The sequence below is a fragment of the Onychostoma macrolepis genome, chromosome 07, assembly GCF_012432095.1.
Source record: "Onychostoma macrolepis isolate SWU-2019 chromosome 07, ASM1243209v1, whole genome shotgun sequence".
Taxonomy (NCBI): Eukaryota; Metazoa; Chordata; class Actinopteri; order Cypriniformes; family Cyprinidae; genus Onychostoma; species Onychostoma macrolepis.
Genome location: NC_081161.1, coordinates 11,866,041 through 11,888,758, shown reverse-complemented (window position 1 = coordinate 11,888,758; position 22,718 = coordinate 11,866,041). Strand labels below are relative to the sequence as shown.

General features: G+C 38.7%; 1 protein-coding gene across 2 annotated transcripts in view; it reads left to right on the top strand.

The window, feature by feature from the left end:
* Window positions 1-22,718, top strand: part of mrc1a (mannose receptor, C type 1a) — a 215,565-nt gene that overhangs the window by 121,942 nt on the left and 70,905 nt on the right. For both annotated transcript variants that reach the window (XM_058780779.1, XM_058780780.1), the window contains exons 13-16: window positions 310-425; window positions 549-630; window positions 1,084-1,228; window positions 1,593-1,631. In XM_058780779.1, the coding sequence (XP_058636762.1) occupies window positions 310-425; window positions 549-630; window positions 1,084-1,228; window positions 1,593-1,631 (382 nt within the window). The remainder of the gene's footprint in view (window positions 1-309; window positions 426-548; window positions 631-1,083; window positions 1,229-1,592; window positions 1,632-22,718) is intronic.

Sequence of the window (22,718 nt, the reverse complement as noted above, 5' to 3'; positions counted from 1 at the left end):
TACCCCTCAAAACATTAGATTCATCCGCGCTGGAGCCGTGCCGGTGCACAGCCCATGCAGTGAAGATAATTGCGCACATAATTGCAATTGCAGGTTTTCAAATAGAGATGGTGACAAAGAGGCAAAACCTATGGGCTGCAGCTTTAAAGTTAAACTGTGTTCAAGTTTTTAAAACTTTAATATGTCAATTACTTTAATGTGCTTAGTTGCCACAACGGTCCATGCCCAATAGGAGTGGTGCAGAAAAAAAAAAAAAAAACTATTTTCCTGTCTTCCAGACAATCTCAATTTTAAATTTCTACCTTTTAGATATACCAGAGACAAAATGATGAGAAGAAGACTTGGTTTGAGGCTCGTGATTTCTGTCAAGCCATTGGTGGTGACTTGGCAAGCTTCCACTCTCATCGAGAAAGCAACAAGTTACCGTGAGTGCTCACAAGAAGTTTTGTACTGATATAATTCTGTATTATTATTTGTTTTACAACATGATAATTTTATAAGGTACAACAAGGAACTCCATAATGGTGGGAAACGTCTTTATTCTGCAGGTATTTAACTGGAGACCCATCATGGATAGGTTTCAGTATGCTGAATAGTAATTCTGGTTTTGTGTGGACTGATGGAACCCCTGTGAGTGTTTTCCCATTACTGCTCCTATTTTTATTTATTTTTTCCCATTTGTGCCACTTTAAGGTAAAATTAATGATGTACCTGTTGAGTTGTAAAAGTATAAAAATACTTCCATTCAAGCTAAATTTTTAAACAAGGGAAGGGATAAAGGGAAAGGAGGGGCCTATAAGGCCATAATGGTCATTATTGAAAAATAACCCAGGACAGGGTGATCTGAATCAAGATTGAGTGTGTGTGCAAATTATTGCAAATGTAGATTATCCTGCTTAATACATGGCAACTCAATAATTATAAATGAGAACATCAGATATTGATTTGAGTTGGAATTACTTTAGAATCTTTCTTATCTTAAAGCTTCTAGAACAAAAACAATTGTCTACTACATCATTCCAACCCACACCGTTTTGCATTATGTTCTACTGTGTGTGAATGTGTGTTTTTATTTCTTCTTAGTCTGATTTTGAGAACTGGGGGTTTGGAGAACCAAATAACTACAACAATCAAGAGCACTGTGCAGAAAGCAGCCTTTATTATGGACACAAGTGGAATGATCGTGATTGTGAATCCTATAATAACTGGATTTGCCAGATACCAATAGGTACACATGGATGGATAGAATTGTGAATTAAGTCTTGGGGTGTAAATACAAACTAATTGCCACAAATTCAAACCTAACACTTGTTCTATGTAATGTGTTGATTTTGTTTCTTTGTTCTTTTTGGGTTTCTTCCTTTTCTTTATTCTTCAAAGAACTTTCCTTGTCTATTGACAGTTTTTAAATTAAACGATGTATGTATGAAGCACAGCTCACACAGGATTGATTTATATTTTGTATTCTGACATAACTAGATCCATACAACATGTACATGCAACAACTTTAATATGCAGATTAACAAATGCCCGCACAATAACGTTAATTAATTAGTTTTCTTTTTTTTCTTCTTTTTTCCTTCCCTCAATAGGCACAACTCCAAAACCTCCACCAACTACTGCAACCCAGGGTAAGGAGTCAATCGCTGCATATACATTATTCATTAGAATTAATCTGTTTTCAGGTATTTTCTATTTCAATATTCCTTACATTAACTTCATTACATTTAATGTTCTTATTTTTTTTTTTTTTTGGAACATGAATTGTTTTCCACTGTCCTAACAGGAAGAAAATCCAACTAATCATATAATGAAATATTTATGATATAATAATGTGACCCTGCTGCCAGTGGACATGACTTAATAGCCTTCTCATGGGCATTTAATATATTTTTTATTATTTTACATTTGTTATATCTCTTTTTTTTTTTTTACCTGTAAAAGAAAGCCTGCTTAATAATTACACATATGTTAGTATAAGATGTTATTCTCTTCCAGTTCCTGTAAACAATTACATATCATTTATAAATAATTATTGTGTATCATTTATAAATTATATACACTTTTTATATATATATATAGGGTGTCAACGTTAACGCATGCGATTAATCAAAAAAAATTTAACGCGTTATTTTTTTTAACACAAATGAATTGTTTGATAAGGTTTGACCCTAACTTCTTCCCGTCATTGCAGCGCGGAAGGTTATCTATCATTGTGTGATGAGGGTACAGCGAACCAGTGTTGCGGCACAATATTTTGAAAATACAGTCGTGGGAAAAAATTACAGAGCCGTGGGTTGCAGTTTTTTGGGCTACTTTTATGAATGAATGAACAGAACAACATGAATGAATGATGCATTTATATAGCGCTTTATTGTGTATTGCTGTACACCCAAAGTGCTTTACAATCATGTGGGGTGGGGTCTCTCCTCAACCACCACCAGTGTGCAGCATCCACTTGGATGATGCGACGGCAGTAACAGGACATCGGCGCCAGTGCGCTCACCACACACCATCTACAGGTGGAGAGGAGAGAGAGTCATAGAGCCAATCAAGTGGATGGGGATTATTATATTATTACTTTTGTAATGTACCGTGGCCGCCCAAAGTGTATATTGACAAGTAAAAATTAAAATAGATCCTTTTACTAATGTGTATTATACTTGGAATGTATCCCTGGCAACTTAAGAACAGAGTGGCGGTTGTAACATCAAACAACGTGAGTTTCAGCAGAGCAGCAGAAATAAACATGACAACAACCACTATAGATTATATAAGATAATAAACACACGATTACGATAGATATGGTCTGTATGGGATTTTTTTGAGTGAATGTGTAGATCTGAAATGCTAATTTGTGCAACGATATAAAAGGCTATAAATAGCATATTTTAACAACAGTAAACGGACCAAATTCCACGTGATCACAAAAGGAAGTTATTACAAACACTCGATCGTGGTTTGAAGTGAGATCCGAGTAAAATTGTACTATTAATCTCATAAATTGTCTTATGTAGCATGATGCTAATGTTAGCTCTAATGCACCTGCAGAACAGGTCCAATTCTTCTTCATAATGCATTTTGTCATAATACTTAAAGTCACAAGAAATGTTTTGTTGTATTTATTTGGAAATACTTTTGATAATAGTTGGGTAAATGTATACTGGGATTGAAGTGATGTGGCTTGGTAAACATTTTATTGCCAGTTTAAAGGCTGATAATGGCTGAATAAAAACAAAATAATAATGATAAAAGAATAATAAGGATTATGTCTCATACCTGGCGGAAGTGTGGAAGGTTCGGTTTCCTTAAACTAGTTTGTCATGCATTTCTTTTTCAACACATTTACAGGTAAATCCTAGTATTTTAAATTTGCGATTAATCATGATTAATCACAGTCCATGACTGTGATTAACACGATTAAATTTTTTCAGCGATTGACAGCACTAATATATATATATATATATATATAGTTGATTTCATGGATTAAAAACAAAATGACAAAACCTTCACCATCAAGTCCTGTACAGCGCTGCCAACATCTTTCGTAACCCGAATAAATCATGTTGATGGGCGTGCTCTTGCCTTCACTCTGGTTGGTGTGTGCACACGCTCTTCTGGGAGAAGTGCCCATACAAGGAATTCTGCCCTTTACGATGTGATACTGGGCCATACTCAGAAAACCTTTCTGAAACTTATACAAACCCTGAAGGCAGGGTTTAATTTGTAAATTGCACGGTCCCAGAACAAAGCAGGGTGACAAATCATGTGATTAGAGGAGGGAGAGGTAATGGAGGTCACTTTGGTGGACCAACTTAAGTGAATAAGAGCTTGCATCAGTAGCTTTTACAGTGTACATGTACTCTTAAGAAAAATCATGGGTTATTTTATTTCAACACATTTTTTTTAGTGTCTGGGTAATTTTTGTGTAACCCAGCTCCTGGGACAGGACAGTCGCAACAACAGAGGGATTGTAATGAGCGCAGATATTTTGCATTCTTTTCAGGTAAAGGGTAGTTCTCCGTGCCACCGACGACTTGCATTTATGTGGTCAAATATAGGTTTGTGGATTTTATTTAATCTATAAAACCGTTTCTTTGCTGTAAATCATTTTATTATATGCAAAGCAAACAGAGACGCAATGTCAGTCACCTAAATGAGTTTCACCAGTCTTTCGACTGATTAATTTTAAATGATTTACTTCTAAAATGTTTGTTAAATGAGTTTAAATGTAAGAAATATTGGTTTCACTTTATTTGATGGTCCCTTTAACACATTATGTTGACTATAAGTAATGTCACACCTACATTTCTACTAACTCTCATTAGAGTGTTAGTAGTGTATTAGTTGACTGGTAGGGTTAGGGTTAGATTAAGTTGACATGTTCTTGCAAAATTACTTATAGTCAGTAGAATATCTGTTGGGAGACCAACACAATAAGGTGTTAGTAGATATGAAGCAGACAGTCTACTAATACTCTTATGAGAGTTTGTTGGACATGTAGTTGCAGCATTACGTAGTGTCAACAGAATGTTCAAAAGTGACCATCAAAATAAAGTGTTACCGAAATATTGTATACATGTTTAACCAGTAAAATAAGATGTATTAAGAACTATATTTGATGAAAATAAAGGCTATTATCCACAATTTGCAAGGTAATATTAGCCCAATGTGTGTTCTGTCCTATTTATTTGTTTTTATTTTATTTGTATTATTCTTTTTTGTGTGTTTGTTTTAACCCAGAAGAGCAAACGAAAAATGCAGTAGACAATGTATTCAACACAGCAATGCCACAGAAAATTAAGATAATGCCATTCTTACCGTTATTTAGAGTTGTTTAAAATGAGACCATAAAACAGGCATCAATTTCTCCTCTTGATCAGGGGTGTCAAACTCAATTCCTGGAGGGCCACAACCCTGTGGAGTTTAGCTCCAAACCTAATTAAACACACCTGATCCAGCTAATCAGGTCCTTCAGGCTCAATTGAAAACTACATGGGCTGTTTCTCAATTCCAAGAACACAGAGAATGGACTTGTTTTCTCGTGGAGATCGGTCTTGCCAGGCTTCCTTGGAAGAACGAACTCGGAAGGACGTGAGGACACAGAACGCATGCTTGTGAGAATTGAGATGTACTGCGTTCTTGCTAAAACTGACCACATAGTCTCAGCATAAGCAGCGGCCAATGAACAATAAATATAACATAACATTACAAACAAATGGCTTAACTTATTAAAACATTTCATACTATTATAAATATTATTTTCATATAATTGTATATCATTTTATTTTACAACATTATATGTTCAACTATGACTATGTTAAGATTCATTTTAATATGCCAATAAAAATACTGCAGACTTTCTCCGGGTCTTACCACTTTATTAAAATTAAGCAAAACAAAACGATAAATGTTTACTTTCAAGAGCCGTCATGTATTTGCGAGAGCAAGTTTAAAGTTTACAGGCCGCCCGCAGCGTCTTCTGAGATTTCTAACGGCTCGATTCTCTCAAGTCTGTACTCGATGCATCCTCGATATCAAGAACACATCCGGGAACTTTCATGCATCCTCTGTACTTGGGTTCTTGAGAATTGGAACTGAACTTCGACGGTTGATGATGACGTAGAACGAGGACACAAGGATGCCAGATCGCTGAAGAACGCATATTGAGAAACAGCCATGGTTTGCGTGTTGGAGCAGCGTTGGAAATAAACTCTGCAGGGTTGCGACCCTCCAAGAACTGAGTTTGACACCCCTGCTCTAGATCGTGCTTTGCTTCTGGAGTCTTTTGCGATCCTGTGACCCTTTGAAATCCATGACCTCACATATGGAATGGGGTTAAACTGAGATAATGGTGGTCCAACAAGGCAGAGAAATAAAAATGATGAAATTGTGGAGGTGTGGAGAGATGCTCGGTTGGCACTGAAAATTGAGTTTATTTAAGAAAAATCCCTCTCACACTCTGCACTTGAAAACGGAACCATGGTAACAGCAGCCAGAGGTCTTTTAAAGGGGTCATATGATGTTGCTAAAAAGAACATTATTGGAATTGCTCCGTTTCTTCTTCTTCTTCTTCTTCTTCTTCTTCTTCTCCTCCTCCTCCTCCTCCTCCTCCTCCTCCTCCTCCTCCTCCTCCTCCTCCTCCTCCTCCAAAGTGAATCGCATTTTGGAGGGCCTATAAACATGCTCCAAAACTCATGAAACTTTGCACACGGGTCAGAACTGGCGAAAATTTACATCTGATATGGGTTTCAGAAGTGGGTGTGGCAAAATGGCTCGATAGCGCCACCTATAATATTTCAAAAGAGTGCGCCTCGAGCTACGTTTTATGTACATGCACGAAAATCGGTACACACGTGTAACACACCATTACCTACAAAAAAGCCAAAACCCAACAGGAAGTACGTTATTTTGAATTTCCTGTTCGATTTTTGTGCAGTTTTTTGCAATTTCCAGGCTTCGTACTTTGACGAACTCCTCCTACAATTTTAATCGGATCGTCTTCAAATTTGCTGAGTGTAATCATAAGGCCTTTGCGATGTTAAATTGCGAAGATCTAGAGTTTTCGTCAAGGGGCGTGTCCCTGGGGGCCTGACAAAGTTTGATGTTTCGCCATGAAACAGGAAGTTGCTGTAACTCAGGCAAGCAATGTCCGATCTGCCCCAAACTTCACACGTTTCATAGGAGTTCAGTCCTGAACACATCTGCATGCTCATATTCAGATATAGTCATAGCGCCACCTGCTGGCAACAGGAAGTGACATGTTTAACACTGTAATGGACTCCTAGGTGCATATTAAAAAGTGTCAACAAGTGATAAATATGCTGGCAGCATGCTACAAGCATACTAAAACATGCTAGCAACACTTAGCTAAGTGCTAAAGCATGCTAGTAATGCAGTGAAACAGGAAGTTGCTGTAACTCAGGCATGCAGTGTCCAATCTGCCCCAAATTTTACAAGTTTGATAAGAGGCCTGTCCTGAACACATATACATTCCCGTATTTGGTTATAGTCATAGCGCCACCTGCTGGCAACAGGAAGTGACATGTTTTAGACTGTGATGCATTATTAGCAACACATTAAAATATGCCATTGTGTGCTAAACATGTTAGCAACATGCTCAAACATGTTAGCAACACTTAGCTAAGTGCTAAAGTATGCTACTAACTCCATCAAACAGGAAGTTGTTGTAACTCAGGCATACAATGTCCAATCTGCCTCCAACTTCACATGTTTGATTACAGTCCTGGCCTGAAGACATCTACATGCTCACATTCGGTTATAGTTATAGCGCCACCTACTGACAACAGGAAGTGACATGTTTTACACAGTGATGCACTTTTAGCAACACTGTAAATTATGCCATTGTGTGCTAAACATGCTAGAATAATGGTCAAACATGCTAGCAACACTTACTAAGTACTAAAGCATGTTATTAATACCATGACACAGGAAGTTGTTGTAACTCATGCATACAATGTCTTATCTGCCCCAAACTTCACACCTTTTATAATAGTCCTGGCCTAAACACATCAAAAGGCCAATATTCAGTTAAAATTATAGCGCCACCTGCTGGTGACAGGAAATGACTTGTTTCACACTAACTTAAACGCACAATGTCTGATCTGCCTCAAACTTGACATATTTGATAAGAGTCCTGGCCTTAACACATCTGAAGGCCAATATTCAGGTATAATCATACTGCCACCTTCTGGCAACAGTAAATTACTTGTTTTACACTAACTTAAACATGCAATGTCCGGTCTGCCCCAAACTTCACATGTTTGGTAAGAGTCCTGGCCTGAACACATCTTAAGGCCATTATTCATTTATAGTGATAGTGCCACCTGTTGGCAACAGGAAATGACTTGTTTTAAACTAACTTAAACATGCAATGTTCAATCTGCACCAAACTTCATATGTTTGATAAATGTGCTGGCCTGAAGACATCTACATGTCAATTTCCAGTTATATACATAGCGCCACCAGCTGGCAGCATGAAATTACTTGTTTCACACTAACTTAAACATGCAATGTCCGATCTGTCCCAAACTTCACACGTTTTATAAGAGTAATGGTCTTAACACATCTTAAGGCCAATATTCAGTTATAAACATACCGCCACCTGCTGGCAATAGGAAATGTCTTGTTTTACACTAACTTAAACATGCAATGTCCAATCTGCACAAAACTTCACAAGTTCGATAAGAGTCCGGGCCTGAACACATCTAAAGGCCAAAATCCCATTATAATCATAGCGCCACCTGCTGGCAACAGGAAATGGCTTGTTTTACACTAACTTAAACATGCAATGTCCAATCTGCACCAAACTTCACATGTTTGGTAAGAGTCATGGCCTGAAGACACCTAAAGGCCAATATTCAGTTATAATCATAGCGCCACCTTTTGGCAATAGGAAATGTCATGCTTTATAGTAACTCAAACATACTACTTTCAATCTGCATCAAACTTCATATGTTTGATAAAAGTGCTACCCTGAAGACATCTACATGCCAATATTCAGTTATAGACATAGCGCCACCAGCTGGCAGCAGGTTTGGCACATATAAATAACTTTGACATATTCCTCTATGTTTGCCTTTTTAAATGCATATTGCTCACCGTTCCCTCTCTCCCTGAAGCAACCGGTCGGTGGTGAGCCCGGGTGCGAGGGCCCATTCATCGCTGCTTGCAGCTTTAATTTTTTTTGTATTTGGTGTAATGCAATGTGTTTACATGGTTCAAGGTTCAAAAAACACATTATTTTCCACATACTGTACATTATTATTGATCCTCTATGCTCCGCCTTTCTGAAACGCGCTGATTTTTACAAAGCTCATCGTTCTGAGAAGCAAGGTGTGCTCTGATTGACCAGCTATCCAGTGCGTTGCGATTAGCCGAAAACCCTAATGTGTGTGATGGAAATGTTACACCCCTTACCATGTTGTGATGCCGTGTCCCGGCACGACAGGACTAAAACAATAAAACCCACTATAAACGAGGCATTTGTTACATTCAGTGAGGACATAATTACTGATTATAATGACTCATACGGTCTTTTATGAGTTGAGTTGCGCCACGCCAAGTAAACATAACACCATTTCTGCATTTGTGATCGTAGAAACGCCAAACAAGCACTACTCTACACTGCTCAAAACTCACGTTTGAATAGTCAGTAGCAAATTCTTTAAATATCGAAATGTACTTACAGTCTGTAAGTCACAAGCACCAGTCTGTCCTTCCGACGTTGGAATTGCCCCACGTTATAGTGTTCACAGCCATTCATAGTGTAGTGTTCACATTGTAGGCTACTCTCTCCCAGGTTCAGGAAACAGTCCTCCGTAAAATGCGCTGCACACACTCGAATATTTGCGTTGTACTGTTCTGGAACAGTGTTGTAAATATAACTTAATCCCTGATTTCTAGTTGTGTACTCATTTGGAAGGCCAAACAAAGTACTTTCGCTTTCACAACAAAACACACAGTGTCTCCACAACATGGTGGCAGCAACAAAAATACTACAGCGAGAATAAAAGTTATGCTTTCATTGTGTACACATTTGGGCGGTGTTATGCAAATCTTCCCACACCGTGACATAGAAATGTGAGGGCCGTTTGGGTGCGCTAGACTCGATGCTTGCGTAACGAGAGCAGTCAGCCCCCGTGGGCGTAGCCCAGACGCATCTAGAGTCTGAAGCTGTCAGCGTTAATCATAGAGACATCCTTTTCTAAACAAAATAGAAGAGGGGTACTGATGATCCTTGTGTAAACACACCGGCAGATCAAAAGTGCTGGACGCATTCTCTCAGATCTGCTTGTAGCGGACAAGGGGAGGGGCCGCCTTCATCGGAGAAGGTGAGCCGCGAGCGATGCAGAGCGAGACACAAACTTTCACGCTGGCAGATCAAAGAGCTGCGTGGAGAGTGAAATGCAGGGGCTGTGCTGGCGTAAATTCACTCAGGCTTGATCACTCAAACCCGCGTGCCTGCTGTTTCTTCTCCGAGGTAACTGGGAGAGGAGAAACGTGAGTGCAGGGGGGGGCGGGGCCACCTTCATTGAAGAAGGGGAACCACGAGCACAGCAAGGACAGACTGACGCTTTCATACTGAAAGCTGCGCTGGCAGATCAAAGCGCTGTATGCTGAGTGAAACATGCGGGACTATGCAACCGCGAAAAAAATCAGTCAAGCCTGAAGATGTTTAAAGATGCTTATCAATGCAAGCAAGTGTTGTTTGGTCATTATTTGTCTTTTGAATACCTAGGTATTGTGCTGAAAGGTGCTCCACGTATTCTGTTTATCATTATTTACAGGCCTCCAAAATACTCTCCAGTCTTTGTTGAAGAGTTCACAGAACTGTTATCAATGATTTCGTCAGAGTTTGACTGTTTTACTATTGCAGGGTATTTTAATATTCACATAGATAATGCAGAAATCAAAACTGCAAAATAAATTATAACTGTTTTAAAAACTTTTGACCTGATTCAGCATGTGCATGGACCCACACACATTCATGGACACTCTCTAGATTTACTCACCAGTAGAGTTCTAAACATTTCATCCATTGTTAAGGATGTAGCACTATCTGATCACTTCTGTATTTTCGTTGATATATTGACCTCTGTTACCACTGAATCTAGATCTGTCTCTGTCCGAAAGAGATGCATTAACGAGAACACTAGTGCGCTATTCATGAAGGCTATATCTTTAACACCAAGCATTTCTGCAGACTCTGTTGATCTTCTCCTGGATTCATTTAACTCAAAAGTTGAGAATGTTATTGATGATATTGCTCCTGAAAAAGTCATTAAGACTTTTTAGAGTCATTAAGAAGTCATTAAGAAAAATGGCAGACAAAAATTTCTCCATCTTGGAGAAAATCAACAGCAGTGCAGAGTATGAAAAGACAATGCAGAAAAGCTGAGCGGATGTGGCGGAAGACGGGACTTGAAATTCACTATAGCATCTATAAAGACAGCCTTCATGCTTTCAATGTGGAACTAGCCACACCTAGACAGACCTTCTTCTCAAACCTTATAAACAGTAAGTTAAACAACACTCGCACTCTTTTTGCTACTGTTAAGAGACTGACAAACCCCCAAAGTCAGATTCCCAGTGAAATGCTCTCCGACAGCAAATGCAATGAGTTTGCTTCCTCCTTTTCTGAGAAGATCAATAATATCAGAAAGGTGATTGGAACATCTTCTAGTTATGCAGAGGTCACACAGATTCGACCGCAATTTCAAAAAGAATTGTCTGTTTTTGAAGCAATTGATAGCAAAATTTTGGAAGAAATAGTACAGCGCCTTAAATCGTCAACCTGCTATCTTGACACACTTCCCACATCTTTTTTCAAAAGTGTGCTTAACTGTTTAGAAGCAGATCTCTTAAGGTGCGTTCACACCAGACATGAATGAAGCGTTAAGCGCGAGTGATTTACATGTTAAGTCCATGCAAAGATCTTGCGGCGCGAATTGAGCTTTTTGGGCATTTGACGTCATCGTCGCTGTATGTGGATACCCGGAGCTGTACAATACATCTTCGTACTTTTATAGAAACAGGAATAAAAAGGATCTTGCTTGGTGTGTTACTTTGTGCACAACATAGTAAATCATAATTTATAGCCTATTTGTTACATAAAAATATTATTTCTATGTTAAGACTAGAATAGGCTACTTGTGGCAAACATTGAAATGTACATTCATTCTAATTATATCCTATTGCAAATACACTCACAATAGTATAGTAAAAAATAGTTATTTGTGATTGGGCCAGTGTAGTGTAATGAGACTGGAGCCGCCTGGCAGAAGCCCCTCCTTGACGCGAATGAAGCCAGTAAACTCAAAATGTTCAAGCGTCCAACTACGCGCGAATAGCGCGATTTATTCGCGCAAGTCGCGTCTGGTGTGAACGCACAGTTTGCAGTGGTGAACGCCTCACTTTTTTTCTGGGACTTTTCCAAACTCCCTAAAAAAACTGCAGTTGTTAAGCCCCTTCTGAAAAAGCGCTATCTTGATTATACCATATTGAGCAACTATAGACAAATATCAAATCTTCCTTTCACAGGTAAGATTACTGAAAAGGTAGTTTTCAGCTGAACAACTACTTAAACGGATACCTGGACCATTTTCAGTCTGGTTTCCGAGCGCACCACTCTTGTTTTGCCTGTATATGCTTCCACTAAGTCAAATAATGAGAAAGAACCAAATGGCCTATCACAGCTATGCTGATGATACCCAGATTTACCTAGCCTTATCTCCAAATGACTATAGCCCCATTGAATCCCTCTGCCAATGCATTGATGAAATTAACAGCTGGGTGTGCCAGAACTTTCTTCAGTTAAACAAGGAGAAAACTGAAGTCATTGCATTTGGAAAAAAAGATGAAGTTCTCAAGGTGAATGCATACTTTGACTCTAGGGGTCAAACAACTAAAAATCAAGTCAAAAATCTTGGGGTGATTCTGGAGACAGACCTTAGTTTTAGTAGTCATGTCAAAGCAGTAACTAAATCAGCATACTATTATCTCAAAAACATTGCAATAATTAGATGTTTTGTTTCCAGTCAAGTCTTGGAGAAACTTGTTCATGCCTTTATCACCAGCAGGGTGGATTTATAGCCCCTTTCGCACCGCTTTAGTTCCAGAACTAAAAGTACAGTACTAAAGTACTGGGACAATTTTGCGTGAACTATTTCCCAGTACCATTTAAAGGGTTGCATTCGCACCGACAGTGGGTACTAAGAAATGACGTAAGCCGGTCGACAGCGACGTCATTTGTGCGCGCATTCAACAACGAAAACAAAGAAGAACAACGTTAACAACAAGAGGATGGAGGACGCTGTGATCGGAGCTGTGTTTTTGTTGTGTCTTGCGGGGTTCACAATAATGGACGTGGAATGTGGACGTAACTTATACATCAAGCGATTGAAAGATCGGAAAGGAGTTCAAAAGTGCCTGCACTTCAGCGTCCGTCCATCTATCGCTGTTCTCCATTCTTGCGAAATATTAAGTTGATGCGGTGTTTACACGGCGTTTTAAATCATGGCGGGTGAGGGCGTTTTCGTACGCGTTTAGCCAATCAGCGTACACTTATGTCACGATAGTTCCTATGGAACTGTTTTAGACCCTACTCTGAAGTAGGAGCTAATTTAGTTCCTCCAAACGGAGTTCCTAGTTCCTAGTTCCCGCGGTGCGAATACGCCAAAAAGTGGGTAGTTCCACAATTAGTTCGGGTACTATGAAAAGGTTCCTGCAGTGCGAAAGGGCCTATTGTAATGGTCTCCTCACTGGCCTTCCAAAGAAGCCCATTAGACAGCTGCAGCTCATCCAGAACGCTGCTGCTAGGATTCTGACTAGAACCAGAAAATCTGAGCATATCACACCAGTCCTCAGGTCCTTACTCTGGCTTCCAGTTAAATTTAGGATTGATTTTAAAGTACTTTTACTCATTTATAAATCAGTCAATGGCCTAGGACCTAAATACATTGCAGATATGCTCACTGAATATAAACCTATAGTTTATATTCCTAGAACCTAGAGTCAGTTAGAAATACCAAGGGTTCGCGCAAAACAAGGGGAGTCCGCTTTTAGTTATTATGCTGCCCGCAGTTGGAACCAGCTTCCAGAAGAGATCAGATGTGCTAAAACATTAGCCACATTTAAATCCAGACTCAAAACTCATCTGTTTAGCTGTGCATGTTAAATGAGCACTGTGCTACGTCCGAACTGATTGCACTATGTATAATCATTTTCTATTCTTAACTGTTTTAAATTCTTTTTAAATCAATTTTATATCATTTTGTTTTTATTGTTTTGATTATTATTATTTTGTTTACTTCCTTGTTTTTATTGTTGTGATTATTAATATTTTTAATGACTATTTCACGTCCTTTTATGTAAAGCACTTTTAATTACCACTGTGTATGAAATGTACTATATAAATAAACTTGCCTAGCCTTGATCGCTCAGCCCCGCGATTTTAGCCCCGTCTCTTTCTCTGAGGTGACTGGGAGAAGACAAACGTGAGAGCAGGGAAGGCGGGCCCGACCAGCACAGCATTGTACGATCCGCACAGAAGGATTGAGCCACTCGATGTAATGAGGGGCGCTATCCCTCACGTGTTAACACATGCTGGCAGATCAAAGTGAGCAGGTGGGATATGCCGGCGTGCAAACACTCAAGCCTGATCGCTCAGCTTCGCGAGTTCACTGTTCTTTTCTCCGAGGTGACTGGGAGCCACACTCACAATTGCAACAATGTGCTATTTTAGAACTCACCAGAGCTGCGCGGGCGCTGAAAGCGGCTCGGGATGGAAGTGTAGAGCGAGAACAGCAGAGCAGAACAAACATAGCACAGAATCAGCATAATTAAAGGTTACAAACGACATTTTGCTAAGTATTGACTCCGGGAAAAGTGTTGCCTTAATGATGTTGGATTTGACTGCAGCTTTCGATACTTTAGCGTGTAGCCCTTAAATGGTTCTCTTCTTATCTGCAGGACAGGACATGTTCAGTTAAAATTGGAAATCATGTCTCGTCATCTGCGACTATCACTTGGGGGGTTCCTCAGGGATCAATTCTTGGTCTGACTTTATTCTCATTATATAGGTTACCCTTGGGGACAATTTTTAGGCAATATAATATTAATTATCACTTGTATGCTGATGATCTACAACTGTTTTCCATTGGAGTGTGATGGCTGTATATCTTTTGCTAATTTTTGTGTGTCTGACTGAGGTAAAGGGATGGCTAGCAAATAATTTTTTACAACTAAATTAGTTTATTATGTTTGGGACCAAAATGCCTGGAAATGACCTGATTGAAAGTTATGGACCACTGTCCAATAATAGTTATGTGAAGAATCTTGGAGTATTTTTTTTATTCTGAAATCCGCTTTGAAAGCCAACTTAGACAACTTTCTTAACTGAAAAAAAAAATGTTCACCACGCTGTTAACTTGCCGAAAGTTAACAGCGTGGTGAACATTTTTTTTTTTCAGTTAAGAAAGTTGTCTAAACTGAAACCTATCCTTTCAAATAAGGACTTGGAGACTGTTTTTCATGCTTTTATTTCCACACGGTCGGATTATTGTAATGCTCTTTATCTAGGCATAAGTGAATCCTTGGTTGCCCATCTTCAGTATGTCCAGAATGCTGCTGCAAGATTTTTGACAAACACCAAAAAACGAGATCATATAACGCCTGTATTGATATCGCATCATTGGTTGCCTGTAAAATACAGTATACAATACAAGGTGTTAATGTTTGTCTATGAAGCATTATATATTCAGGAGCCTGATTGTGCAAAGGACATGTTAATCCCTTACCAGTCCCAACGCCATCTACGTTCCTCTCAAAATATGCTCCTATCCTTCCCGCGGTCTCGGTTGAGGCGTAGTGGAGACCGTGCTTTTTCTGTTGCGGCTCCTGCACTCTGGAATGTATTACCGTTATCCATAAATTCATTGTCAAGCATGGACATTTTTAAAAAGGACTTGAAGACTTATTTATTTTATCAAGCTTTTGGCATTTAATTGAGAATTGTGAAGGATTGGCTTTTTGTCATGTCTTATTGTTATTGTATGTTTGTATGAATTTTTGTATTCTTATTAATTATGGACAGCATTCTAATGGTTTTGAAAGTGCTCTATAAATAAAGGCTGAGTTGAGTTGAGAATTAATCTGAGATCCTATGGCGAAATTCCCACTTATATAGCCAGATGGCTCCGCCCAATCTGGCGAGCTTGGTGGGCTTAGTCGCCATAGGCTCGTGCAGTTCTGCTGCCGAGCCATTGGTTCGTTTTTTTTTATTCACTGCACGAACCAATGGCCGTGCAGTTACACTGCGTGATTGAAAAGGCTTCAGTCATCTGAGAAAAATGAGTTTTTCCCCATTGCGTATAGTGACGCAGTACTGAATTGTTTTAATTCAGCCACATTGGAGTATTTTTGAGCATGAATGGACTGTTTAAGGTCATGCCACAACATTTCAATTGAATTTAAGTCCAGACTTTGATTTGGCCACTCCAAAACCTTAATTTAGTTTTTCTTGAGACATTCAGAGGTGGACTTGCTGCTGTGTTTGGAATCATTGTCGTGCTGCATAACCCAAGTGCGCTCGAGATCAAACTGATGGCTGGACATTCTCCTTCAGAATTTTCTGATAGAGTGCAGAATTCATGGTTCCATTTAATTATGGCAAGTCATCCAGGTCCTGAAGCTGCAAAGCAGCCCCAGACCATCACACTACCACCATGTTTGATTGGTTGGTATGATGTTAATAATAATAATAATAATACAAAATAATAATACAAAATAATAATAATAATTCATTACATTTATATAGCGCTTTTCTGCTTTTTCTAAGCACTCAAAGCGCTCTACACTGTCAGGGGGTATCTCCTCATCCACCACCATCATTCATGTTCTTTTTATGAAATGCTGTGTTGGTTTTACGCCAGATAATCAAGATATTTTTTGGCAATTGAGAGACGAGCATTTGTGTTCTTTTTGGTCAGCAGTGGAATTCTCCCATGGATGCCATTTTTGCCCGGTCTCTTTCTTATTGTTGAATCATGAACACTGACCTTAATTGAGGCAAGCAAGGACTGCAGTTCTTTAGATGTTGTTCTGGGTTCGTCGTTGAGTCGTCATTGTGCTCTTGGAGTAATTTTGGTAGGCAGGCCACTCCTGGGAAGGTTCACCACAGTTCCAAGTTTTCTCCATTTGTGGATAATGGCTCTGAGCATGGTTCTCTGGAGTCCCAAAGCCTTAGAAATGGCTTTATAACCCTTTCCAGAATCATACATGTCAACTATTTTGTTTCTCATCTGTTCTTGAATTTCTTTAGATCGTGGCATGATGTGTTGCTCTTTAAGTATACTTTACTTTGTCAGACAGGTTCTATTTAAGAGATTTCCTGATTCAACAGGTCTGGCAGTAATCATGCCTGGGTTTGGCTAGTGAAATTTAACTCAGCTTTCTAAAATAATGTGGTTAATCACAGTTCTTTCGTGATTTAATAGGACGGGGGCAATACATTTTTCACATAAGGCCACGTAGGTTTGAACAGCTTTTTTCCCTTAATAAATGAAATCATCATTTAAAAACTGCATTTTGTATTTACTTGCCTTATCTTCGTGTAATATTACAATTTGTTTGATGACCTGAATCTTTTAAGTGTGACATATGCAAAAAATTTTAAAATTAAAAAAAAAAAACAGGAAGGGGGCAAAAACCTTTTCACAGCACTGTAATTGCTTTTTTGTTTTGTTTTTTCCCCTTAATATTTAACCATTGACTATAGCCATTCAACATTACAGTATAATCGAGAGCCATCAATTTGAACATTTATTAGACAAATAACACAATCAAACATGAGGGAAAACTAGGTCATGGAGAAGACATGAGGAGAAAAAAGCATACAGACAGTCCTGGGGTGCGACATCACCTCCCCGTCCCGGAAGGCACATCCTCGCGCCAATTAAATTCTACAATTGTGGAGGGGTGGGCGGTACCAGTTCAGGGAACCATGGAAGAGCAAGTGGGTTCATGGGGCCCTGGTGGAGATGAGCAAAATCTGTGCAGAACCGATCACCGGTGATCACCGCGAGGTGCATTCCGGTTAGAAAAGTGTCCGAGTTATGTCTGCCTTGCTCTGATGTCATGCTGACGTGTGCCAAAAAACTCTCGTGACGGCGAGGCGGCTGTGTTGGATTGAGCAGTCGTGCACAGTTGCTCTTCACCGACTGCGCTGATCAAAAGCATGATGGGAAACGACTGACTGACGACACAGCTTAATGCTCATTGGTTCAGACAACCGTGATGCTGCGTTCTCTTCTAAAATGTTTTATTTTTTTTAAATCTGATTTCATGTTATGTATTTTAAATTGAGTATGAATATTCCCAAACACTGTGACAGTGCGATCTCTGTGTGAGGTATGTGATTGTTGTCATATTTTCTATAAAAATCTAAAATACATGTTTGAATTAAAATAAAAATGGATGATAAATACACCTTTCGTATGGCATTAAATAGCAAGCACGTTCAGTGTCTTGTTTATCATATTTATATTCATATAAACGCAACAGAACTGAAATTATATCATGTTTATCAGCAGCACAGCATATGAGTGAGAATAATGCGATATCTGCCTTTGATCTCGTAGTATCTGTTCCACTTCGAGAGGTCAAAACTGTCCGTCTTGAATGCACTTATTTCACTCCTCCCCTCTCTGCAGCCGCCTACTCTTGCCTACATTTCAGGCGAGGCGAGGAGCATCTCAAACAAGCCTATAGTCTCAGACGTCACGCCCACAGACAGTTAGCTAAACATCTGATGCATATGGTACACAAAAGTGTAAACACTTCAGGAGTTTCAAAGTCATCATCGGACTGGTTAGATTATACAGGATCACGGTGCGGTGTAGGAGAAACACACAAATGCAAAGAAGATAACAGTAAACAGTCTTTAATACATCCACATAAAGGTAATCTGCATCAGGTATGCAAAATACACACACATAGGTAATGTTAAGACCAGACGACGACATGTACTGAACAGACTGCAACTTAAATAGGAGGGCTGATGAGGGACAGACAGGTGAGGAAGATGAACTAATAATGGCATAACGAGAACAGGAACATAACCAAATATGGGCACAATCAAACATGAGGGAAAACTAGGTCACACAGAGCACATGGGGAATGAAAACACAACAAACATTTCTGGGGTGTGAAAGGAGGACACAAACTGCCTACTAAGGATATTTCAAATCAAGACGTCCTTTGACAGAGCTTAATGACGTGGTAGTCTAGCTATGCAGCCTTACAAGGATGTGTCCTATAAGATTGAGATGCACCCAAACACACATCTATAATATACTTTTATCACAGTGCATGTGTCGTCACATCCGGCTTGGATTAGTAGCATTGAAAAAAAATAAAAAACATTCTGCCTACATTATTATAAATGTTTAACTTGACAATAAACATGAATATTTCAAACTAGGGCTGCACGATATATTGCATGCGATTGTCATGCACATTTCGTCAGTAAAGCCGGTTCCGTGATTAGCAGTAAATCTCCATCACCTGTTTTCAAATGGAGCGCCATTTAATACATAGAGCCGTAGTTCACCGACGAGATACGCAATTTGCGCTCAGAATCGCAGATGAATTGCCTGCGATATTGAACGTGATATTGCGTAGCTTGTCAGTGAACTATGGCTCTGTGTATTAAATGGTGCTCCATTTGAAAACAGGTGATGGAGATTTACTGCTAATCACGGAACTGGCTTTACTGACGAGATGCGTGCGACAATCGCATACGATATATCGTGCAGCCCCCATTTCAAACAGTTAATTTAGCCTTCCACAATGTCCTACTGCTAAGCTCTATACAATGAAAGCAAGAGAGTCCTTAATTAAAACTGCACTAATAGCATTTTGCTGAAACCGATTTGGTTAATGTTCCAGTGTTTTTGCAGAGTTTGTAGTTTTTTGTTGAGTGCTGAGTTTTACACATACTCGAATCCTCTCAAAATTACGAACAAAGTGTAGACATGATGTAAATAGGAGATTCATTATGCAGGTTAGATGGCTTCATTGATTATAACGGAACTGTCACGAATCCGGTTCATGGTCTTCCGTCCACTCGCCATCAGAGGTTGCCCTTCCTTCATATTGACTCTTACACCACACAGACTATTACATGCCACTCCGGACTACAGTTCCCATCATCCATTGCACTGATCGCACATACACAGCTGAATGCACTGATCGCACAGCTGTCAACAATCACACACTCACCTGAAAGCCATTGCACACACACACTACATAACACCCACTCAGATCCTGTTCAGATTGCAGAGTATTGTCTAACGTTTAGCACTCTCCTAGTGTTAGCTACTTACCAAGCTTTCCGTGTTAGTTTTGTGTTTAGTCTCCTTTAGTTTAGTATTGTTCTGCGTGTATCATTCTCCTAGTGATAGTTGCCTTAGGGAGTCTTGTTCTAGTTTAGTCTAGTCTTTTCGTATTGCCTTGTTTCTTATTTTCTGATTCCTGCCTGTGTACCTTGGATTAACCCTGGTCTCGCCGCTTGGACTGTCTGTACCTCGTCTGGACTATTGCTCGTGTTTCTGGATTACTCTTCTTGTCAAGCCCTCTGGATTCTGTTTGCCGATCGATGACCTATGCCCGCCCTAGGAATATTCTTGTGTTTTGCCCGTGCCATACCTGTTTGCTAGTCTTTTGACCCTGCATGTGTTTGTTGACCACATCTGTCAATAAAAAGCTTGCACATGGATCCACACGAGGTACAGACAGAGTCAGAGCAGCGAGGCCAGGGATGGGCAGTGTATATATATGTATTTGAAATACAAAATACTAAAAAAAAAAAAAAAAAAAAAAATGTGTTTTAAATACATTTAATCTTAGTATTTTTGTATTTTCAAAATACATAATAATTTTTGCCAGTCAACCTCTTTATTAGACTGCTGGTTTCCTGTATCCACCATTTCAGACACGCCCCTTTCATGCATGTGAGCTGCAACTGTATGACTCCATCTAGAATTGGGTAATGAAATTTTCTGGATTCCTGTAAGGAAATAAGGAATAATATTGCCTTTGTGTGCTTTCAGGATTTCCTACTTCCAATTTCAAAAGTCCTGATTACAAGCATGTCGCATTCAAGTGCTTTGCTGTTGGAAAGAATAGGAATTGTGGAGGACGCCAGGTTTCCTGGGGAAATCTTATTAGAGCCAAAATCGTAGATATTTAACATTTAATTTTGAATAAAATGTAGCATCCCATTTGTTGACAACTATATCATCATTCACAGTGCTATCTTTACAGTTAGCTTGTTGATGATTCTGGATTTTCAGTTAAATACATGCTGTTTTGCTGTGTATATGTGGCGGAGGGGAATTTTCCACCGCCTTGTCAGGGGATACTTTGCACTTAAAAGCCGCATATATATGCAAAAGAAAATAAAGTTTTGCAAAGAAAAATAAAGAATTGCAAAATAGATAAATAAAACAGAGCAAAAGCAATGATTTTGCAATACATATTTTTCATGGCCATATCTACTCATTTATTTGCAATGCAGCTTTTATTTTGCGTTTCAGTCAAGTTTGAGCTTGCGATACCGTTTTCCTTTGCGCTTCACGTTTCTGGCGTCTCACTTTGTGGCGCTGTTTTGACATGGGGGTGGAGTCAGGGGACGGGGCGTGTCCAACAGGCCTGGGCATGCCTCCCTGGAAGTGGCGTCATCGGCCGAGACGCAGATCACAGCTGATCCAGGCACCGTCATTGAGCAGAGGCATTCGGTGGATCGTTTCCTTTTATTCACTAGCTTAAAACATGCATGTTTTCATTTTATTAACAAATGTATATGTGTATTAGCAGCGTTTGCTCAAGTTAAAGAAGTTGTTAATATGAACATCTGCTGTTTATTTCTCTCAATGTGTGCACACTTTTAGAGCATTAAAATGTGTATTGTTTCATCTGGTTAACTAAATGTGCATTAATAGTGCTTGTTTAAAATCTCTTAACCTGTGCACAGCTCTTTGTTTACATTAGTTCAGAGTTACTGCTAGTTTTAATGTAAAAGAATGCAATTAAAAAGGTCTAAGACTCAAGCTTCATATCCATCTCGACTTCGTTTTTCATTTACATAACTCCTGGCATAAATTAAGAAATGACTGTCACTGGAAGTTTAAAAAAATGAAGCTCGAGTCTTTTGGTTTAAATTTCGTGGCCAAGAGATATTAATGGGTAAACAAACCAGCGTGACCATAGCAACCTGGGATTATCAGAGATGTATTTATTAATATTTTATTTTTAATTAAGAAATTATACAAAAAAAAAAAATACATTATTAAATTATTATATTAACACCACCACGGGGTAATTTTACCCATGGCTGTTTTTCAAATAGGCTACATAATATATTTACAATTAAAAATATCCAAGTCTTACAGTCATTGACTTTTACTAAAATTGTGTTATTTACAATCCCTGTTTATTGTTAAAAAATTGTTTAGATAAAACCAGAACAAAAATGGGGCATTTATACCTATAAGCGCCATCAGGACAAATGTACGCATAATTCCTGTCATCACGTTCAAATGAAGATGTTTTAGATGTTTATTCCTCTACTCATAAATGTTCAAACTTTGAATTAAATATTAATTTGTGTTTGCAATTTTTTATTGTTTATGGTTCACTACTGTGTTGCTTATTTATTCCTGAAAAAAAATCTGAATTATGATGTAATGAATAAAACAATTTTATGATTACCCCAAGTTTATTGGTGTTGTTCTCTTATTCAAATGATAAATTATATAACTAAACAAATTAATTAATTAGGTGAAACTGTGCACTTGAGTCTGTCATTGTACATCCTTTGCAATGTGGTGAATTAGTATTGCTTATAATAGTCTATTTAGGGTGTTTTAGTCATTTAAATAACATGGGTTATCTTGAAACATTTTATTAGCTATAATATTACAACACCCAAATATGTATTTATTTCCTCGTAATTCTCGTTGTCATTGCAGACTGGTTGATATTCATCATTAAAAAAAGTGATTAGTGTAACCTGCTTAAAAATAGCTGTGAACTTAAAACAACAGGACAAAAACAGCTGATGACTAAAAATAATAATTTTATGACTCTAGACATTGTGAAGACAGTGGCATAATACAGTGACATACTACGTTTTT